The 15000-nt window shown below is 48.4% G+C and overlaps 1 protein-coding gene across 9 annotated transcripts in view; it reads right to left on the reverse strand.

Annotated features, from left to right (window-relative positions):
• The window catches only part of LOC124001571 (homeobox protein Meis2-like), a 114548-nt gene that overhangs the window by 31870 nt on the left and 67678 nt on the right, over positions 1–15000 (reverse strand). For all 9 annotated transcript variants that reach the window (XM_046308477.1, XM_046308472.1, XM_046308471.1 and 6 more), the window contains one exon: positions 952–1028. In XM_046308477.1, coding sequence (XP_046164433.1) covers positions 952–1028 — 77 coding nt within the window. The remainder of the gene's footprint in view (positions 1–951; positions 1029–15000) is intronic.

Here is a 15000-nt window from a genome sequence, read left to right on the forward strand (position 1 = left end):
AAGGAGAGCTGCGAATAAAAGGCAGGGACTTCTCATTTGTAAATAGAACCCTCGCTACATGGAATTAGAATGATAAAATGGGGTTCCATGTAATTAAGTTTGTGTAAGACCTGAAATCCGTGCAAATACCTTCCCGGAATTCTGAAAGGAAGCTGTCAGTTCAATTAATCTGAACATCACCCCGAGAATGTGCTGAACAAAATGAAGCCGTAGATAAAACCTGGGCTAGTATTTTGATACGTAATTCCTGTATCATTTCTGCTTCTGTGATCATTTTATTTAATCCACCACCCCCAGTTATGTGCTAAGCCATCTACAAAGAGACTGCTGGCCAGGCCACCGAAAACCTTAATCCACCATATAGCATGTGTAAAAAAGGGGAGGGGGCGGCTGGTGGGTTTTTTCTTGTGTGGCGGTGGTGGTGGTACTGGTAGTAGATGAAGGGGAGGTAAGGTGAGGGGGGGGGGGGGGCATGTGATCTCTCCTTTTTGATTCAACCATATCCAAGTGAATACATGTATATAAACAGCAGAGACTGGTGACTTCGTGCTAAACACTTTGCTGATAAAGCCGCAACATCCTGATACCTGGCGTCCAGGGATGCCACAAAGACGTGTGTGTGTGTGTGTGTGTGTGTGTGTGTGTGTGTGTGTGTGTGTGTGTGTGTGTGTGTGTGTGTGTGTGTGTGTGTGTGTGTGTGTGTGTGTGTGTGTGTGTGTGTGTGTGTGTGTGTGTGTGTGTGTGCGTGCGTGCGTGCGTGCGTGCGTGCGTGCGTGCGTGTGTGTGTGATGAGGTGTGGTAGGAGGGGGGACTGTACATAAACGGTTTTCACACTTTAGGAGTCTTAGCCGTCTTGGCTGGCGGGTGGGAAGAGGGAGACGAAGGCTTTTGAAAATGAAAGGCAGAGCGATGCTGGTGGCAGAGATAGGAGGACGTGAAGACTTGACTCACCAGTTGTTTACTTGTAAGATGGTCAGGCCTGTGTCTTGGGCTAGCTGCTTTTTCTGTTCTTCAGAAGGGTACGGGTGCTACAAGAGAAAGACAGATAGATAGACGAGATGAGTTTCTTTGCTCAAAGTGATAAACATAAATATTCCCCTACCGTATCACACTCAGAGAGAGTGAGAGCCGTGGCTGAGGATGTTGTAGCTACCCAGTCATGACTATGTACAGGTGTATTGCACTGTGTGTGTTGTGGCATAACATGTATTGTGTAAGTGAAGACTATACCTCCCATGGCCTACAACTAACCCCGCCTCTTCCTAATGTATAGACATGACATACAAAGCATACCCACGACTGTCCATACATGAACACACACACACACACACACACACATCAGTGCAAACCTGTCAAGAGGTGGTCAAACAAGTTTGTCAAAACTGCCAACTGTGATAACCTTCCTTCCTCATTCCATCCAACACACACACACTGACAAGCCTTTCAAACACACCATCCAACACACATACACTGACAAGCCTTTCAAACACACCATCCAACACACACACACACTGACAAGCCTTTCAAACACACCATCCAACACACACAGCCTCTCTTCCCCTCAATCTCCAGTGTCTTAAACTCCGTTTGCAATACAATATAGAAAATGAGTGTGTGAAGATTTGCATTGAATCCATTTATTTTCCTCGAATATCTGAAGGGAAAACATGGTACTCTGGTTTCATACAGTGGCCAGTGTAGCGCTGAGAGGAACAGAATGATAGGAAATGTCTCCCCTCTCTCTCGCTCTCCATCTCAACACCTCTACCTGCAAATGTAATTCCCAGAGTGGAGCTGTAATGATACTATTTGTGTCAGATTCAATATAGCAAACATGAGATGATATAAATGTCAGACCTTGGGCCTGTTGTGTGTGTACACTGCTGTTGCTGCTATGAAGCATGACAAAACAACAGTGATCGCTGGTGACAGATGTCTTTAAGGGCCAGATTAGAGGAAAGTGTACACGCAAACGCAACAAACGAGTCGCTATGTGTTTCATTCAGCCGCGCCGCACACACACGACACACATACATGTGTGGATGGCATGCACACACGAACACACGACAGACATACATGTTGGATGGCATGCACACACGAACACACGACAGACACACATACATATGGCATGTACATGGATGGCATGCGAACACACGACAACACACGAACACACGACACACATACATGTTGGATGGCATGCACACACGAACACACGACACACATACATGTTGGATGGCATGCACACACGAACACACGACACACATACATGTTGGATGGCATGCACACACGAACACACGACACACATACATGTTGGATGGCATGCACACACGAACACACGACACACATACATGTTGGATGGCATGCACACACGAACACACACATACATGTTGGATGGCATGCACACACGAACACACACACATACATGTTGGATGGCACACATACATGTTGGATGGCATGCACACACATACATGTTGGATGGCATGAACACACGAACACACACATACATGTTGGATGGCATGCACACACGAACACACGACACACATACATGTTGGATGGCATGCACACACGAACACTTTACCACATCTGTTGGATGGCATGCCCTCGAACACACGACACACATACATGTTGGATGGCATGCACACACGAACACACGTGACCCATCCTGGCATACCCTCTGTCCCCCTCCTCCCTCCTTTACCCTCTGTCCCCCCTCCTCCCTCCTTTACCCTCTGTCACCCCTCCTCCCTCATTACCCTCTGAACCCCCTCCTCCCTCCTTTACCCTCTGTCCCCCCCTCCCTCCTCCTTTACCCTTGTACCCTCTGCCACCCTCTGCCCCCCTCCTCCCTCCTTTACCCTCTGTCACCCCTCCTCCCTCCTTTACCCTCTGTCACCCCTCCTCCCTCCTTTACCCTCTGTCCCCCTCCTCCCTCCTTTACCCTCTGCCACCCCTCCTCCCTCCTTTACCCTCTGTCACCCCTCCTCCCTCCTTTACCCTCTGTCCCCCTCCTCCCTCCTTTACCCTCTGTCCCCCTCCTCCCTCCTTTACCCTCTGTCACCCCTCCTCCCCCTACCCCTCCCTCCTCCCTCCTTTACCCTCTGTCACCCCTCCTCCCTCCTTTACCCTCTGTCCCCCCTCCTCCCTCCTTTACCCTCTGTCCCCCTCCTCCCTCCTTTACCCTCTGTCACCCCTCCTCCCTCCTTTACCCTCTGTCCCCCCCCCCCCCTCCTCCCTCCTTTACCCTCTGTCCCCCTCCTCCCTCCTTTACCCTCTGTCACCCCTCCTCCCTCCTTTACCCTCTGTCCCCCCTCCTCCCTCCTTTACCCTCTGTCCCCCTCTCCTCCCTCCTTTACCCTCTGTCCCCCCTCCTCCCTCCTTTACCCTCTGTCCCCCTCCTCCCTCCTTTACCCTCTGTCACCCCTCCTCCCTCCTTTACCCTCTGTCACCCCTCCTCCCTCCTTTACCCTCTGTCCCCCCTCCTCCCTCCTTTACCCTCTGCCACCCCTCCTCCCTCCTTTACCCTCTGTCACCCCTCCTCCCTCCTTTTTACCCTCTGTCACCCCTCCTCCCTCCTTTACCCTCTGCCCCCCTCCTCCCTCCTTTACCCTCTGCCACCCCTCCTCCCTCCTTTACCCTCTGTCACCCCTCCTCCCTCCTTTACCCTCTGTCACCCCTCCTCCCTCCTTTACCCTCTGCCCCCCCTCCTCCCTCCTTTACCCTCTGTCACCCCCCTCCCTCCTTTACCCTCTGTCCCCCTCCTCCCTCCTTTACCCTCTGCCTCCCCTCCTCCCTCCTCCCTTACCCTCTGCCACCCTCCTCCCTCCTTTACCCTCTGTCACCCCTCCTCCCTCCTTTACCCTCTGCCTCCCCTCCTCCCTCCTTTACCCTCTGCCACCCCTCCTCCCTCCTTTACCCTCTGCCACCCCTCCTCCCTCCTTTACCCTCTGTCACCCCTCCTCCCTCCTTTACCCTCTGCCACCCCTCCTCCCTCCTTTACCCTCTGCCACCCCTCCTCCCTCCTTTACCCTCTGCCACCCCTCCTCCCTCCTTTACCCTCTCACCCCCTCCCCCTACCCTCTCCCTCCTTTACCCTCTGCCACCCTCCTCCCTCCTTTACCCTCTGCCACCCCTCCTCCCTCCTTTACCCTCTGTCACCCCTCCTCCCTCCTCCCTCTTCACCCCTCCTCCTCCCTCTCCCCACCCCTCCTCCCTCCTTTACCCTCTGCCACCCCTCCTCCCTCCTTTACCCTCTGCCTCCCCTCCTCCCTCCTTTACCCTCTGCCACCCTCCTCCCTCCTTTACCCTCTGCCACCCCTCCTCCCTCCTTTACCCTCTGCCACCCTCCTCCCTCCTTTACCCTCTGCCACCCCTCCTCCCTCCTTTACCCTCTGTCTCCCCTCCTCCCTCCTTTACCCTCTGTCACCCCTCCTCCCTCCTTTACCCTCTGCCACCCCTCCTCCCTCCTTTACCCTCTGTCACCCCTCCTCCCTCCTTTACCCTCTGTCACCCCTCCTCCCTCCTTTACCCTCTGCCACCCTCCTCCCTCCTTACCCTCTGTCACCCTCTGCCACCCCTGCCACCCCTCCCTCCTTTACCCTCTGCCACCCCTCCTCCCTCCTTTACCCTCTGCCACCCCTCCTCCCTCCTTTACCCTCTGCCACCCCTCCTCCCTCCTTTACCCTCTGCCTCCCCTCCTCCCTCCTTTATGCATGTGATAGTAACTTCTAGCAATGTCATTTTGGCCCTATCCTTTTCAATATAAAATAACTTCAAAAGATAATCATTGCTCCATTTTCTCATTTACAGCTCCAAGAATAGATCATATAACTTGTTCTATCCTAACAGTAGAACAAAAACAGTAGAACATTTCTTCAGGTAACAATGTCTGTCTCAATGTTCCCTTTTTTAATTAAATGAAAGAAGAAAAAAACATTTTAGGAATGCGCTCAATTAATAACAAACAAGGCTGGGATTGGACAAATAATGAATCAAGGCTGCAAGGAGGATTAATCTGATTCTACTTGTGTATGCAGTCCCTTTTAATATGCTAAAATCATTAACAAAGAAAGATGATAATGCTTACATAGAAATACATTGCCTGATTGCCAGGTGCTGACATTTTCTTGGCTGAAGCAGACAGTTTTTCTCTGTGTGTGTGTGTCTCCACCTTTATGAGTGTGTGTTTGGCTTTTCTCTTCTCTTCCCTGCACAACAACATGTAATAAGAGTAAGGACCTTTCCTCCCTCTCCCTCCACTCTCAGCTTCCCTGGCTTCTTCACGTTAGCAATGACCACGGCCACCATCAAAACCCACACAAACACTCTGACATGAACACACACACACACACACACACACACACACACACACACACACACACACACACACACACACACACACACACACACACACACACACACACACACACACACACACACACACACACACACACACACACACACACACACACACTAATGGGGAGCGGAGGTGAGGGGAGAGGAGCAGACAGGGCCAGATTGGAAATGGGAGTGGGTCATTTACATTGCATTAAGGCTTCCTCGGCCTCTCGGGCTCAGACCCGGTCATCAATCGCCCCACTGTCAGCCGGGCCGGGTGATAAATACAGCGGGCCGTGGCACGCCGTGGCCAGCAGCACCACATAATGAATGGTTTGAACAAACAAGAAAGATGTCTCATCAAGGAGAGTGGGGATGTTAAAGCCCCTTGCAGCAAAAAGCCCTGAGTAAGGAGATTTACTCCTAACCACATAGACACGACACAAAAAAAATCCTATTTCACTCAGCCTCCCTCCCTCCACCAGACCCCCCCAAGCCTCACACCCCCAGCCTCACACACACAGTAAACGTGTGCCTGTGTCTTACAGCTTACAGCCACCCCCCTCTCCACTCCTCCTCCACCTCACCTCACCTCACCTCCTCATCTCTCTCTCTCTCTCTCTCTCTCTCTCTCTCTCTCTCTCTCTCTCTCTCTCTCTCTCTCTCTCTCTCTCTCTCTCTCTCTCTCTCTCTCTCTCTCTCTCTCTCTCTCTCTCTCTCTCTCTCTCGTTCCCCCTGTTTCTATGAGTGAGAGTCTGCAGGCCACCCACAGCTTTACATTGTGGCAGCACTCTAAAGCATGGGGGCTCTGAATATCCCGGCCAGACAAAACGGACAGTGCTGCGGTCTAGGAGCTAATACAGGCCGGGGTGCTTTGTACACACAACCCAGAGAACCAGGCCATCATGGCAGGCTAGCGGTTAGAGGGCTACAGCAGCCGTGAAATTGGAGGAAGGGTATTTAGCCCTTTGAGCAACCTCTTCACGTTCATTTCCTCCGTAGAAAATCTAGGGCCGTAAATCACCAATGTCAAAGAAATAATATGAAAACCCGAGATAGATATACTCTGAGTGAGAGACAAATGTGTTAAGTCGAAAATAATAAATCATTCAGTGTTTTTGATTGTTGATTGTTTTTTTCTTTCCTTAAGATGTCTGTCCACCCTCAGAAGCATGAGTGTGACATGATTTCTTAATGGATGCAACAAACCAAACCCACAGAGATCAAAGAGGTTATTGAAAATCTCCCTCAGCTAGCTTTGAATGGAATCAATAGAGCGAGTTACAAACACCAAAACCAATACCCTGAAAAGGGGAATTGGCCACAGAATCTAAAGCGCTCCATCCAGTCTATAAATAATTAGGCCTAGAAATGAGCTGTGTGTTTTATTGCTCAGTACAGTGCGGGGCCGGCCTCTTGTGATCGAAACAGCTCTGTTAATTACACAAGCAACCACACTCCTCGAATTTCTACTATCTGACCCACAGATACACCCCCCAATACACACACACACACACACACACACACACACACACACACACACACACACACACACACACACACACACACACACACACACACACACACACACACACACACACACACACACACACACACACACACACACACACACACACACACACACACGTGATATAGACGTGCTGAGGTGAATGGTGTTCTACCAGACTGCAAGGTGTGTGTGTGTGTGTGTGTGTGTGTGTGTGTGTGTGTGTGTGTGTGTGTGTGTGTGTGTGTGTGTGTGTGTGTGTGTGTGTGTGTGTGTGTGTGTGTGTGTGTGTGTGTGTGTGTGTGTGTGTGTGTGTGTGTGTGATGGCTCTGTTGGCTAGATTAAGGGTGTGATGCTCTCTGTGCTCTCTGATAGTGCTGAATGTAATAGCCCCTGCGGTTGCAGCACATTACCAGCTGAGCTAGGCTTCCATCATTCCTCCCTACACACTCGTCCTTTAGCCCCAGAGAATACCCTGCCAGACCAGCTTTTCCACCTTACCCTACCTCCACTAGACCACTCTTACCCTTATCCCATATCCATCAATTCCTACTGCATCCCCATCCATTCAAATCTACTGTCTGTCTTGCTATGGATCAAATTCATATAAATATACAGTGGCCATTCCTACAACCCTCCCTAATGTGACTGTCCAGCCATTACCCCCCCCCCCCCATCCCAACTTCATCTCACCCCCACCCCTTCACCCTGAGCCTACTGATGGATGACATCATCAGTGGCAGGGCCAGTGTGGTATGAATTATAGTCCCAGGCCACAGGGTTACGGTGTCCTGCAAATCCATTCCATGCTAATGACTCCCTCCCTCCCAGGAAATCACAGGCCATTGGCTGTTTACCCCCAACGCCATGGCAACACACCACCGACCGACCTCCCATTTGTTTTGTTTTCCTCCCTTGTGTTGATTGGTGTAATTTGGTCCCACCGATGTCGCTATAGGCTTATTAAAACCATATATCCTTTCGATCTTTATTTCAACAATATTTAATAAAGACGCCACTTAGCAAACCGACATGATAATTGTTTGAGTGTCAAATATGTTTGACAGTATTGCTTATTGTGTTGATGGGACCGCATTGTGTTACTTGGATCTTCGATTTCTGCTTTATGCAGCAATGTATTCATCAAATGTAGGATTTCAGATATTTTCCAAATTGATTGCAATCTTATTTGTTTTTTATTCAAAGTGACTAGCAGGGATAATAATTATACTCACTGTCTAAATAAAAAGAAGAAAATGAAGGCATGACATTTTAATATGTACTCTGCATAGAGTTGGAGTGAGATTGGCACATTTGAATATGTACTCTGCATAGAGTTGGAGTGAGATTGGCACATTTTAATATGTACTCTGCATAGAGTTGGAGTAAGATTGGCACATTTGAATATGTACTCTGCATAGAGTTGGAGTAAGATTGGCACATTTGAATATGTACTCTGCATAGAGTTGGGGTAAGATTGGCACATTTGAATATGTACTCTGCATAGAGTTGGAGTAAGATTGGCACATTTTAATATGTACTCTGCATAGAGTTGGAGTGAGATTGGCACATTTTAATATGTACTCTGCATAGAGTTGGAGTAATATTGGCACATTTGAATATGTACTCTGCATAGAGTTGGAGTAAGATTGGCACATTTGAATATGTACTCTGCATAGAGTTGGGGTAAGATTGGCACATTTGAATATGTACTCTGCATAGAGTTGGAGTAAGATTGGCACATTTGAATATGTACTCTGCATAGAGTTGGAGTAAGATTGGCACATTTGAATATGTACTCTGCATAGAGTTGGGGTAAGATTGGCACATTTGAATATGTACTCTGCATAGAGTTGGATTGTGATTGGCACATTTGAATATGTACTCTGCATAGAGTTGGAGTAAGATTGGCACATTTGAATATGTACTCTGCATAGAGTTGGAGTAAGATTGGCACATTTGAATATGTACTCTGCATAGAGTTGGAGTAAGATTGGCACATTTTAATATGTACTCTGCATAGAGTTGGAGTAAGATTGGCACATTTTAAATATAAATATGCCATTGTTAATATTATAACAGTTCTGAATGAGATTGAGGCATTTATTATAGATCAAAAAGATATGCCATACATATATCCAATTAGACCTTTTGAAGTTATCCCTCGTGATTTGATTACTGTGCACGGCACGATGGTTCTTTACATTTCATAATGAAAGTCCTTTTCCTTGAATTGTTGTCAGTCTGACAACGTCAAATGGGCTGACAATTGACAATCTTAGACTGTAGCTATTTCATTATAATCAATGAACATTTGACTGCTGAAACGTAGGCCCATATATTTAGAAACCTTGCTTGCTGTTGAAGCTCAAAGACAAGGTTTTTGTACGCTGTGTATTCCTATCCTCCTCTCCCTCGCTGTGTGTGTGTGTGTCTTTGTGTGTGTGTGTGTGTGTGTCTTTGTGTGTGTGTTCTTGGGTGGGTGGAGGGGTTTGGAGGGGGGTTAGGTTCGTGTTTGTTTTATTTTCCTGGGGACTAAGCTGCTTCCTGACAACAGGGAGAAAACAGGCAAGAATGCCACATGACTCAATGACTCAACCTCTGTTGCTTTCAACTGCCTGAGACTGTGCCAGACACACACACACATGTGCACGCACACACACACATGTGCACGCACACACACACTCACACATGTGCACGCACACACACACACACACACACATGTGCACGCACACACACGTATGTGTACGCATACACACACACATGTGCACGCACACACACACACATGTGAACGCACACACACACACATGTGCACGCACACACACACTCACACGTGCGTGCGCGCACACACACACACACACACACACACACACACACACACACACACACACACACACACACACACACACACACACACACACACACACACACACACACACACACACACACACACACACACACACAATAACACCTAGACTGTTCTCTGAAATAACATTTACATTTACATTTAAGTCATTTAGCAGACGCTCTTATCCAGAGCGACTTACAAATTGGTGCATTCACCTTATGACATCCAGTGGAACAGTCACTTTACAATAGTGCATCTAAATCTTAAAGGGGGGGGTGAGAGGGATTACTTATCCTATCCTAGGTATTCCTTAAAAAGGTGGGGTTTCAGGTGTCTCCGGAAGGTGGTGATTGACTCCGCTGTCCTGGCGTCGTGAGGGAGTTATCATGTCATAGACATCAAAGTGGTGGCCAGGCAGCCCTATTGTGGAGCATTAGGTTGGCTGCCAGGGCTCAGTATAGTAGTACTGCCTGCTGCAGCAGTATTATGGCAGCAGCCCCAGCCCCCCCAACTCAGCTCAACAATCGCTGGCTGGCCTCCTGCATGGGGCTCCTGGCCCCCAGCCAGTCAGACTGTTTGCTCTACACCATTCATTTATGTTCATTGGAGATGGTGCAAGAGCCTGCCAAGCAAACTGTTGCCCCTGTGAAGGAGGGAGGCGAACTGGCAAATGAGGAGGTGTGGGAGTGGGAGGGAGGGAGGGGGGGGGCATCTCTAGAGGATATGCGAGATCTGGGCTTAAATGTCCATGAGGCTATAAACCAATCACTCCCACACTCTCCCAGAGCAAAAGCAAGCGCAAGGGCTGAGGCTCATGGGTAACGGCCTACACCCAGCAACCAATCAGAGGAGAGAGATGTTTACGGTGAACTGAACTGTATGTCTCCTGGTGTATTACTTTTGATAACATCCTTATTGTCAACTATCTAACAAAATATCCACAGTGGGGAAGGTAGAGCTTGGTGTTACCACAGCCTTGTACTGTTTATGGTGAGCAGGTGGATGAAGTGGTTTGGGAGACCCTCATGTGAGTGTGTGTGTGTTGTTTTCCCGTCTCTGGTCTCAGATGTGGCCCACAGCCATAGAGATGGGACTGTTTAATCATCAGATCAAGTTCATGGCTTCTCTTTCTACCACACGGCCACCCCACCGCTTCCAAGGGGAGGAATATGATCCCCTTATCCTTACAGAGGGTACCTGGTCTCTTTCTCTCCCCTTCTCTCTCTCTCTCTCTCTCTCTCTCTCTCTCTCTCTCTCTCTCTCTCTCTCTCTCTCTCTCTCTCTCCCTTCTATCTCCCTCTCTACCCCCTTCTCTCTCTCTCTCTCTCTCTCTCTCTCTCTCTCTCTCTCTCTCCCTCTCTCCCCCTCTCTCTCTCTCTCTCTCTCTCTCTCTCTCTCTCTCTCTCTCTCTCTCTCTCTCTCTCTCTCTCTCTCTCCTTCTCGCTCTCTCTCTCTCTCTCTCTCTCTCTCTCCTCTCTCTCTCTCTCTCTCTCTCTCTCTCTCTCTCTCTCTCTCTCTCTCTCTCTCTCTCTCTCCCCTCTCTCTCTCTCTCTCTCTCTCTCTCTCTCTCTCTCTCTCTCTCTCTCTCTCTCTCTCTCTCTCTCTCTCTCTCTCTCTCTCTCTCTCTCTCTCTCTCTCTCTCTCTCTCTCTCTCTCTCTCTCTCTCTCTCTCTCTCTCTCTCTCTCTCTCTCTCTCTGTCTCTCTCTCTCTCTCTCTCTCTCTCTCTCTCTCTCTCTCTCTCTCTCTCTCTCTCTCTCTCTCTCTCTCTCTCTCTCTCTCTCTCTCTCTCTCTCTCTCTCTCTCTCTCTGTCTCTCTCTCTCTCTCTCTCTCTCTCTCTCTCTCTCTCTCTGTCTCTCTCTCTGTCTATCTCTCTCTCTCTCTCTCTCTCTCTCTCTCTCTCTCTCTCTCTCTCTCTCTCTCTCTCTCTCTCTCTCTCTCTCTCTCTCTCTCTCTCTCTCTCTCTCTCTGTCTCTCTCTCTCTCTCTCTCTCTCTCTCTCTCTCTCTCTCCTCTCTCTCTCCTTCTATCTCCCTCTCTCTCTCTCTCTGTCCTCTATCTCTCTCTCTCTCTCTCTCTCTCTCTCTCTCTCTCTCTCTCTCTCTCTCTCTCTCTCTCTCTCCCCTTCTATCTCTCTCTCCTCTCTCCCTCTCTCTCCCCTTCTCTCTCTCTCTCTCTCTCTCTCTCTCTCTCTCTCTCCCCCCTCTCTCTCTCTCTCTCTCTCTCTCTCTCTCTCTCTCTCTCTCTCTCTCTCTCTCTCTCTCTCTCTCTCTCTCTCTCTCTCTCTCCCTCTCTCTCCCATTCTCTCTCTCTCTCTCCCCCTTCTCTCTCTCTCCCTCTCTCCCCTTCTCTCTCTGTCTCTCTCTCCCCCTTCTCTCTCTGTCTCTCTCTCTTCCCCTCTCTCTCTCTCTCTCTCTCTCTCTCTCTCTCTCTCTCTCTCTCTCTCTCTCTCTCCTCTCTCCCCCCTTCTCTTTCTCTCTCTCTCTCTCCCTTCTCTCTCTCTCTCTCTCCCCCTTCTCTCTCTCTCCCTTCTCGCTCTCTTAAACGTTAACACTTGTACTGCCCCGCGAAAACTTTTATCAATGGCTTTACATGGCAAAAGTTAATTTTCAGTCCTTTTTAATAAAATATAAATAATAATAATGTGTTTCTATTGTGTTGAATTGCAAGAGGGATTTTGTAAAGACTGTACCAGTATTCCAGTACAGCAAGAGCAGTCATATTTGGTGTTGCACAGCTTGCAGCGGGTGGTGTGAAGTAATTCATGCATACTCTTTGAAAGTGACTTTTAGGGTCTATAAGGTAGTCATTAGTGGGCTGGTACGGTCACCTAGGGCCAGTGAAAAAGGAGAGTGCCCATCCCCCTGGCCCATCATTCAGGACCCCCCATTCCACACCACTTGCCACTATTGCCTGTCATAAAGACATTGGGAGCCGCTGCTTACACGCTAAACGGCCCAGTCCACTGCTAGCTGGATAAACACCGACACCAGTTTAATGACCTGAGCACACATTGTAAAGTGGCGGCAGGTTACATTTTTAAAAAGCAGGGAATCGGTGAGCAGGCTAACAGGCTAGCAGGCTAGCAGGCTAACAACCTGGGTCGAAGCTTCCAAGGTCTAAAGACATAGGAGGAAGAATTTGGGCCTAAACGTTCTCACGTTAACTTAATGGTGTCCAGATCCACCTGGCTATTGTAGCCAAACGGTGAAGGGGAGAAAGAATCTGTTCTAGCCTCCGGCAAGGATAAAGGAAAGACAAAGATGGCCCTATAGAAATACTGAATCCTTCACATTGTAAGAGACCGGCTTAACTCTTCATGTGCTGCTAGAGTGGCACACGCCTTTTCTAACTTGGATCTTTCTCTGGGAGACTGAAAATTCTTACAGCACTAGTACAGCTGGGCCTTGTAAGTCACAAACCCTACATGTCCCATGTATTACACCATTAGGCATCTAACTACCTCCGAACAAACCCTACATGTCCCATGTATTACACCATTATGCATCTAACTACCTCCGAACAAACCCTACATGTCCCATGTATTACACCATTAGGCATCTAACTACCTCTGAACAAACCCTACATGTCCCATGTATTACACCATTAGGCATCTAACTACCTCCGAACAAACCCTACATGTCCCAAACCCTAACATGAACAAACCCTACATGTATTACACCATTAGGGATCTAACTACCTCTGAACAAACCCTACATGTCCCATGTATTACACCATTAGGCATCTAACTACCTCTGAACAAACCCTACATGTCCCATGTATTACACCATTAGGGATCTAACTACCTCCGAACAAACCCTACATGTCCCATGTATTACACCATTAGGGATCTAACTACCTCCGAACAAACCCTACATGTCCCATGTATTACACCATTAGGATCTAACTACCTCCGAACAAACCCTACATGTCCCATGTATTACACCATTAGGGATCTAACTACCTCCGAACAAACCCTGCTCCATTATCTATCTCCCCCACCGTCCCTCTCCCCAGGGCCTGAACTTCCCTGCTCCATACTTTAATATATTTAGTCTGCGTGAAACAGGACAAGGTTATTACACGCTGAGTGTCCCAGGAATCTCTGTGCTCCTCCAAGGGGCTTCTGGGTAAGTCAAGAGTTACAGGGTCAAGCGACAGGGGTACAGTGCTGGGCATACTTCACTTCCTAGACTCTCATGGTCTGTTGTGAATGACTCTGAGTATTTACATAGTTTGTCTATGTTTCCTCCTTCTCTGTTGTGTCCTCTAAACATTGTTTAACTTTCACAAGAAGAAGTATAGTGGGATTTTATCTTGGAGCAGTGGCACAGGTTTTTTTTAACCTTTATTTAACTAGGCAAGTCAGTTAAGAACAAATTCTTATTTTCAATGACGGCCTAGGAACAGTGGGTTAACTGCCTGTTCAGGGGCAGAACGACAGATTTGTACCTTGTAGGCTCGGGGATTTGAACTTGCAACCTATCGGTTACTAGCCCAACACTCTAACCACTAGGCTAGCCTGCCGCCCCAGTTTCATTTGTAGGGGCGGGGGTGGGGGGGTGAGAGAAAGCGTTTTGTTCCCCTATGCTTAGATGAGGTCCTGAAAGTGGCCCTTGATGGACTCTCCTTCCACTTGAGTATTAAATGAAGTATTTAAGTATTCATACACAACCAGGACGTCTCCTTTCTGTCTCTCAGAAAGACACTCCACATTGGCCTCAGAAATGGCCACTACGTTATGCTATAATAGCCTGCCCTACGACACAACGACAACAGCAGAGTAACCACTTAGTGGAGGCTAACAAAAACCCACAGGGCAGGTATGTAATGTCAAGCCTATTTGGAGATGTTATAGCACATTTGTAATGTCAATTCATTTGTTTTTTGGGAGGTTCAAATATCAAAGCAGGATAACATTTGTCCATTACAGGGGGTGAAGGGGTTGAGGAGCTGCTTTCAGAAACAGCTGCAGGGGACATTTCCTGTTTGCTAATGACTCTAAATGTGTTCAAGACAACCATGTCAAGTCTTTGTTTCTCTGAATGGCCTGAACACTGCTGGGGTGAGGAGTAGCAGTTGTCTTAACACTGACAGACAGACAGACAGACGGATGGACAGACAGACGGCCATACATTCAGACACTCAGGCTTAGGCCCCATTCAAGGACGTGCTGAGAGCGAACCACAAGTGTATTCATCTGAAATCACAGGCACTTTGAGCGACTCAGGTGAAACCAAGACAGCCAAGCCCTGATCAGTCACCATACCTGTTGTGTCTGTTTAGGTTGCAGGATGCCATTTCAGCCTTTCA

Source organism: Oncorhynchus gorbuscha, linkage group LG17, assembly GCF_021184085.1.
Source record: "Oncorhynchus gorbuscha isolate QuinsamMale2020 ecotype Even-year linkage group LG17, OgorEven_v1.0, whole genome shotgun sequence".
NCBI classification, from domain to species: Eukaryota; Metazoa; Chordata; class Actinopteri; order Salmoniformes; family Salmonidae; genus Oncorhynchus; species Oncorhynchus gorbuscha.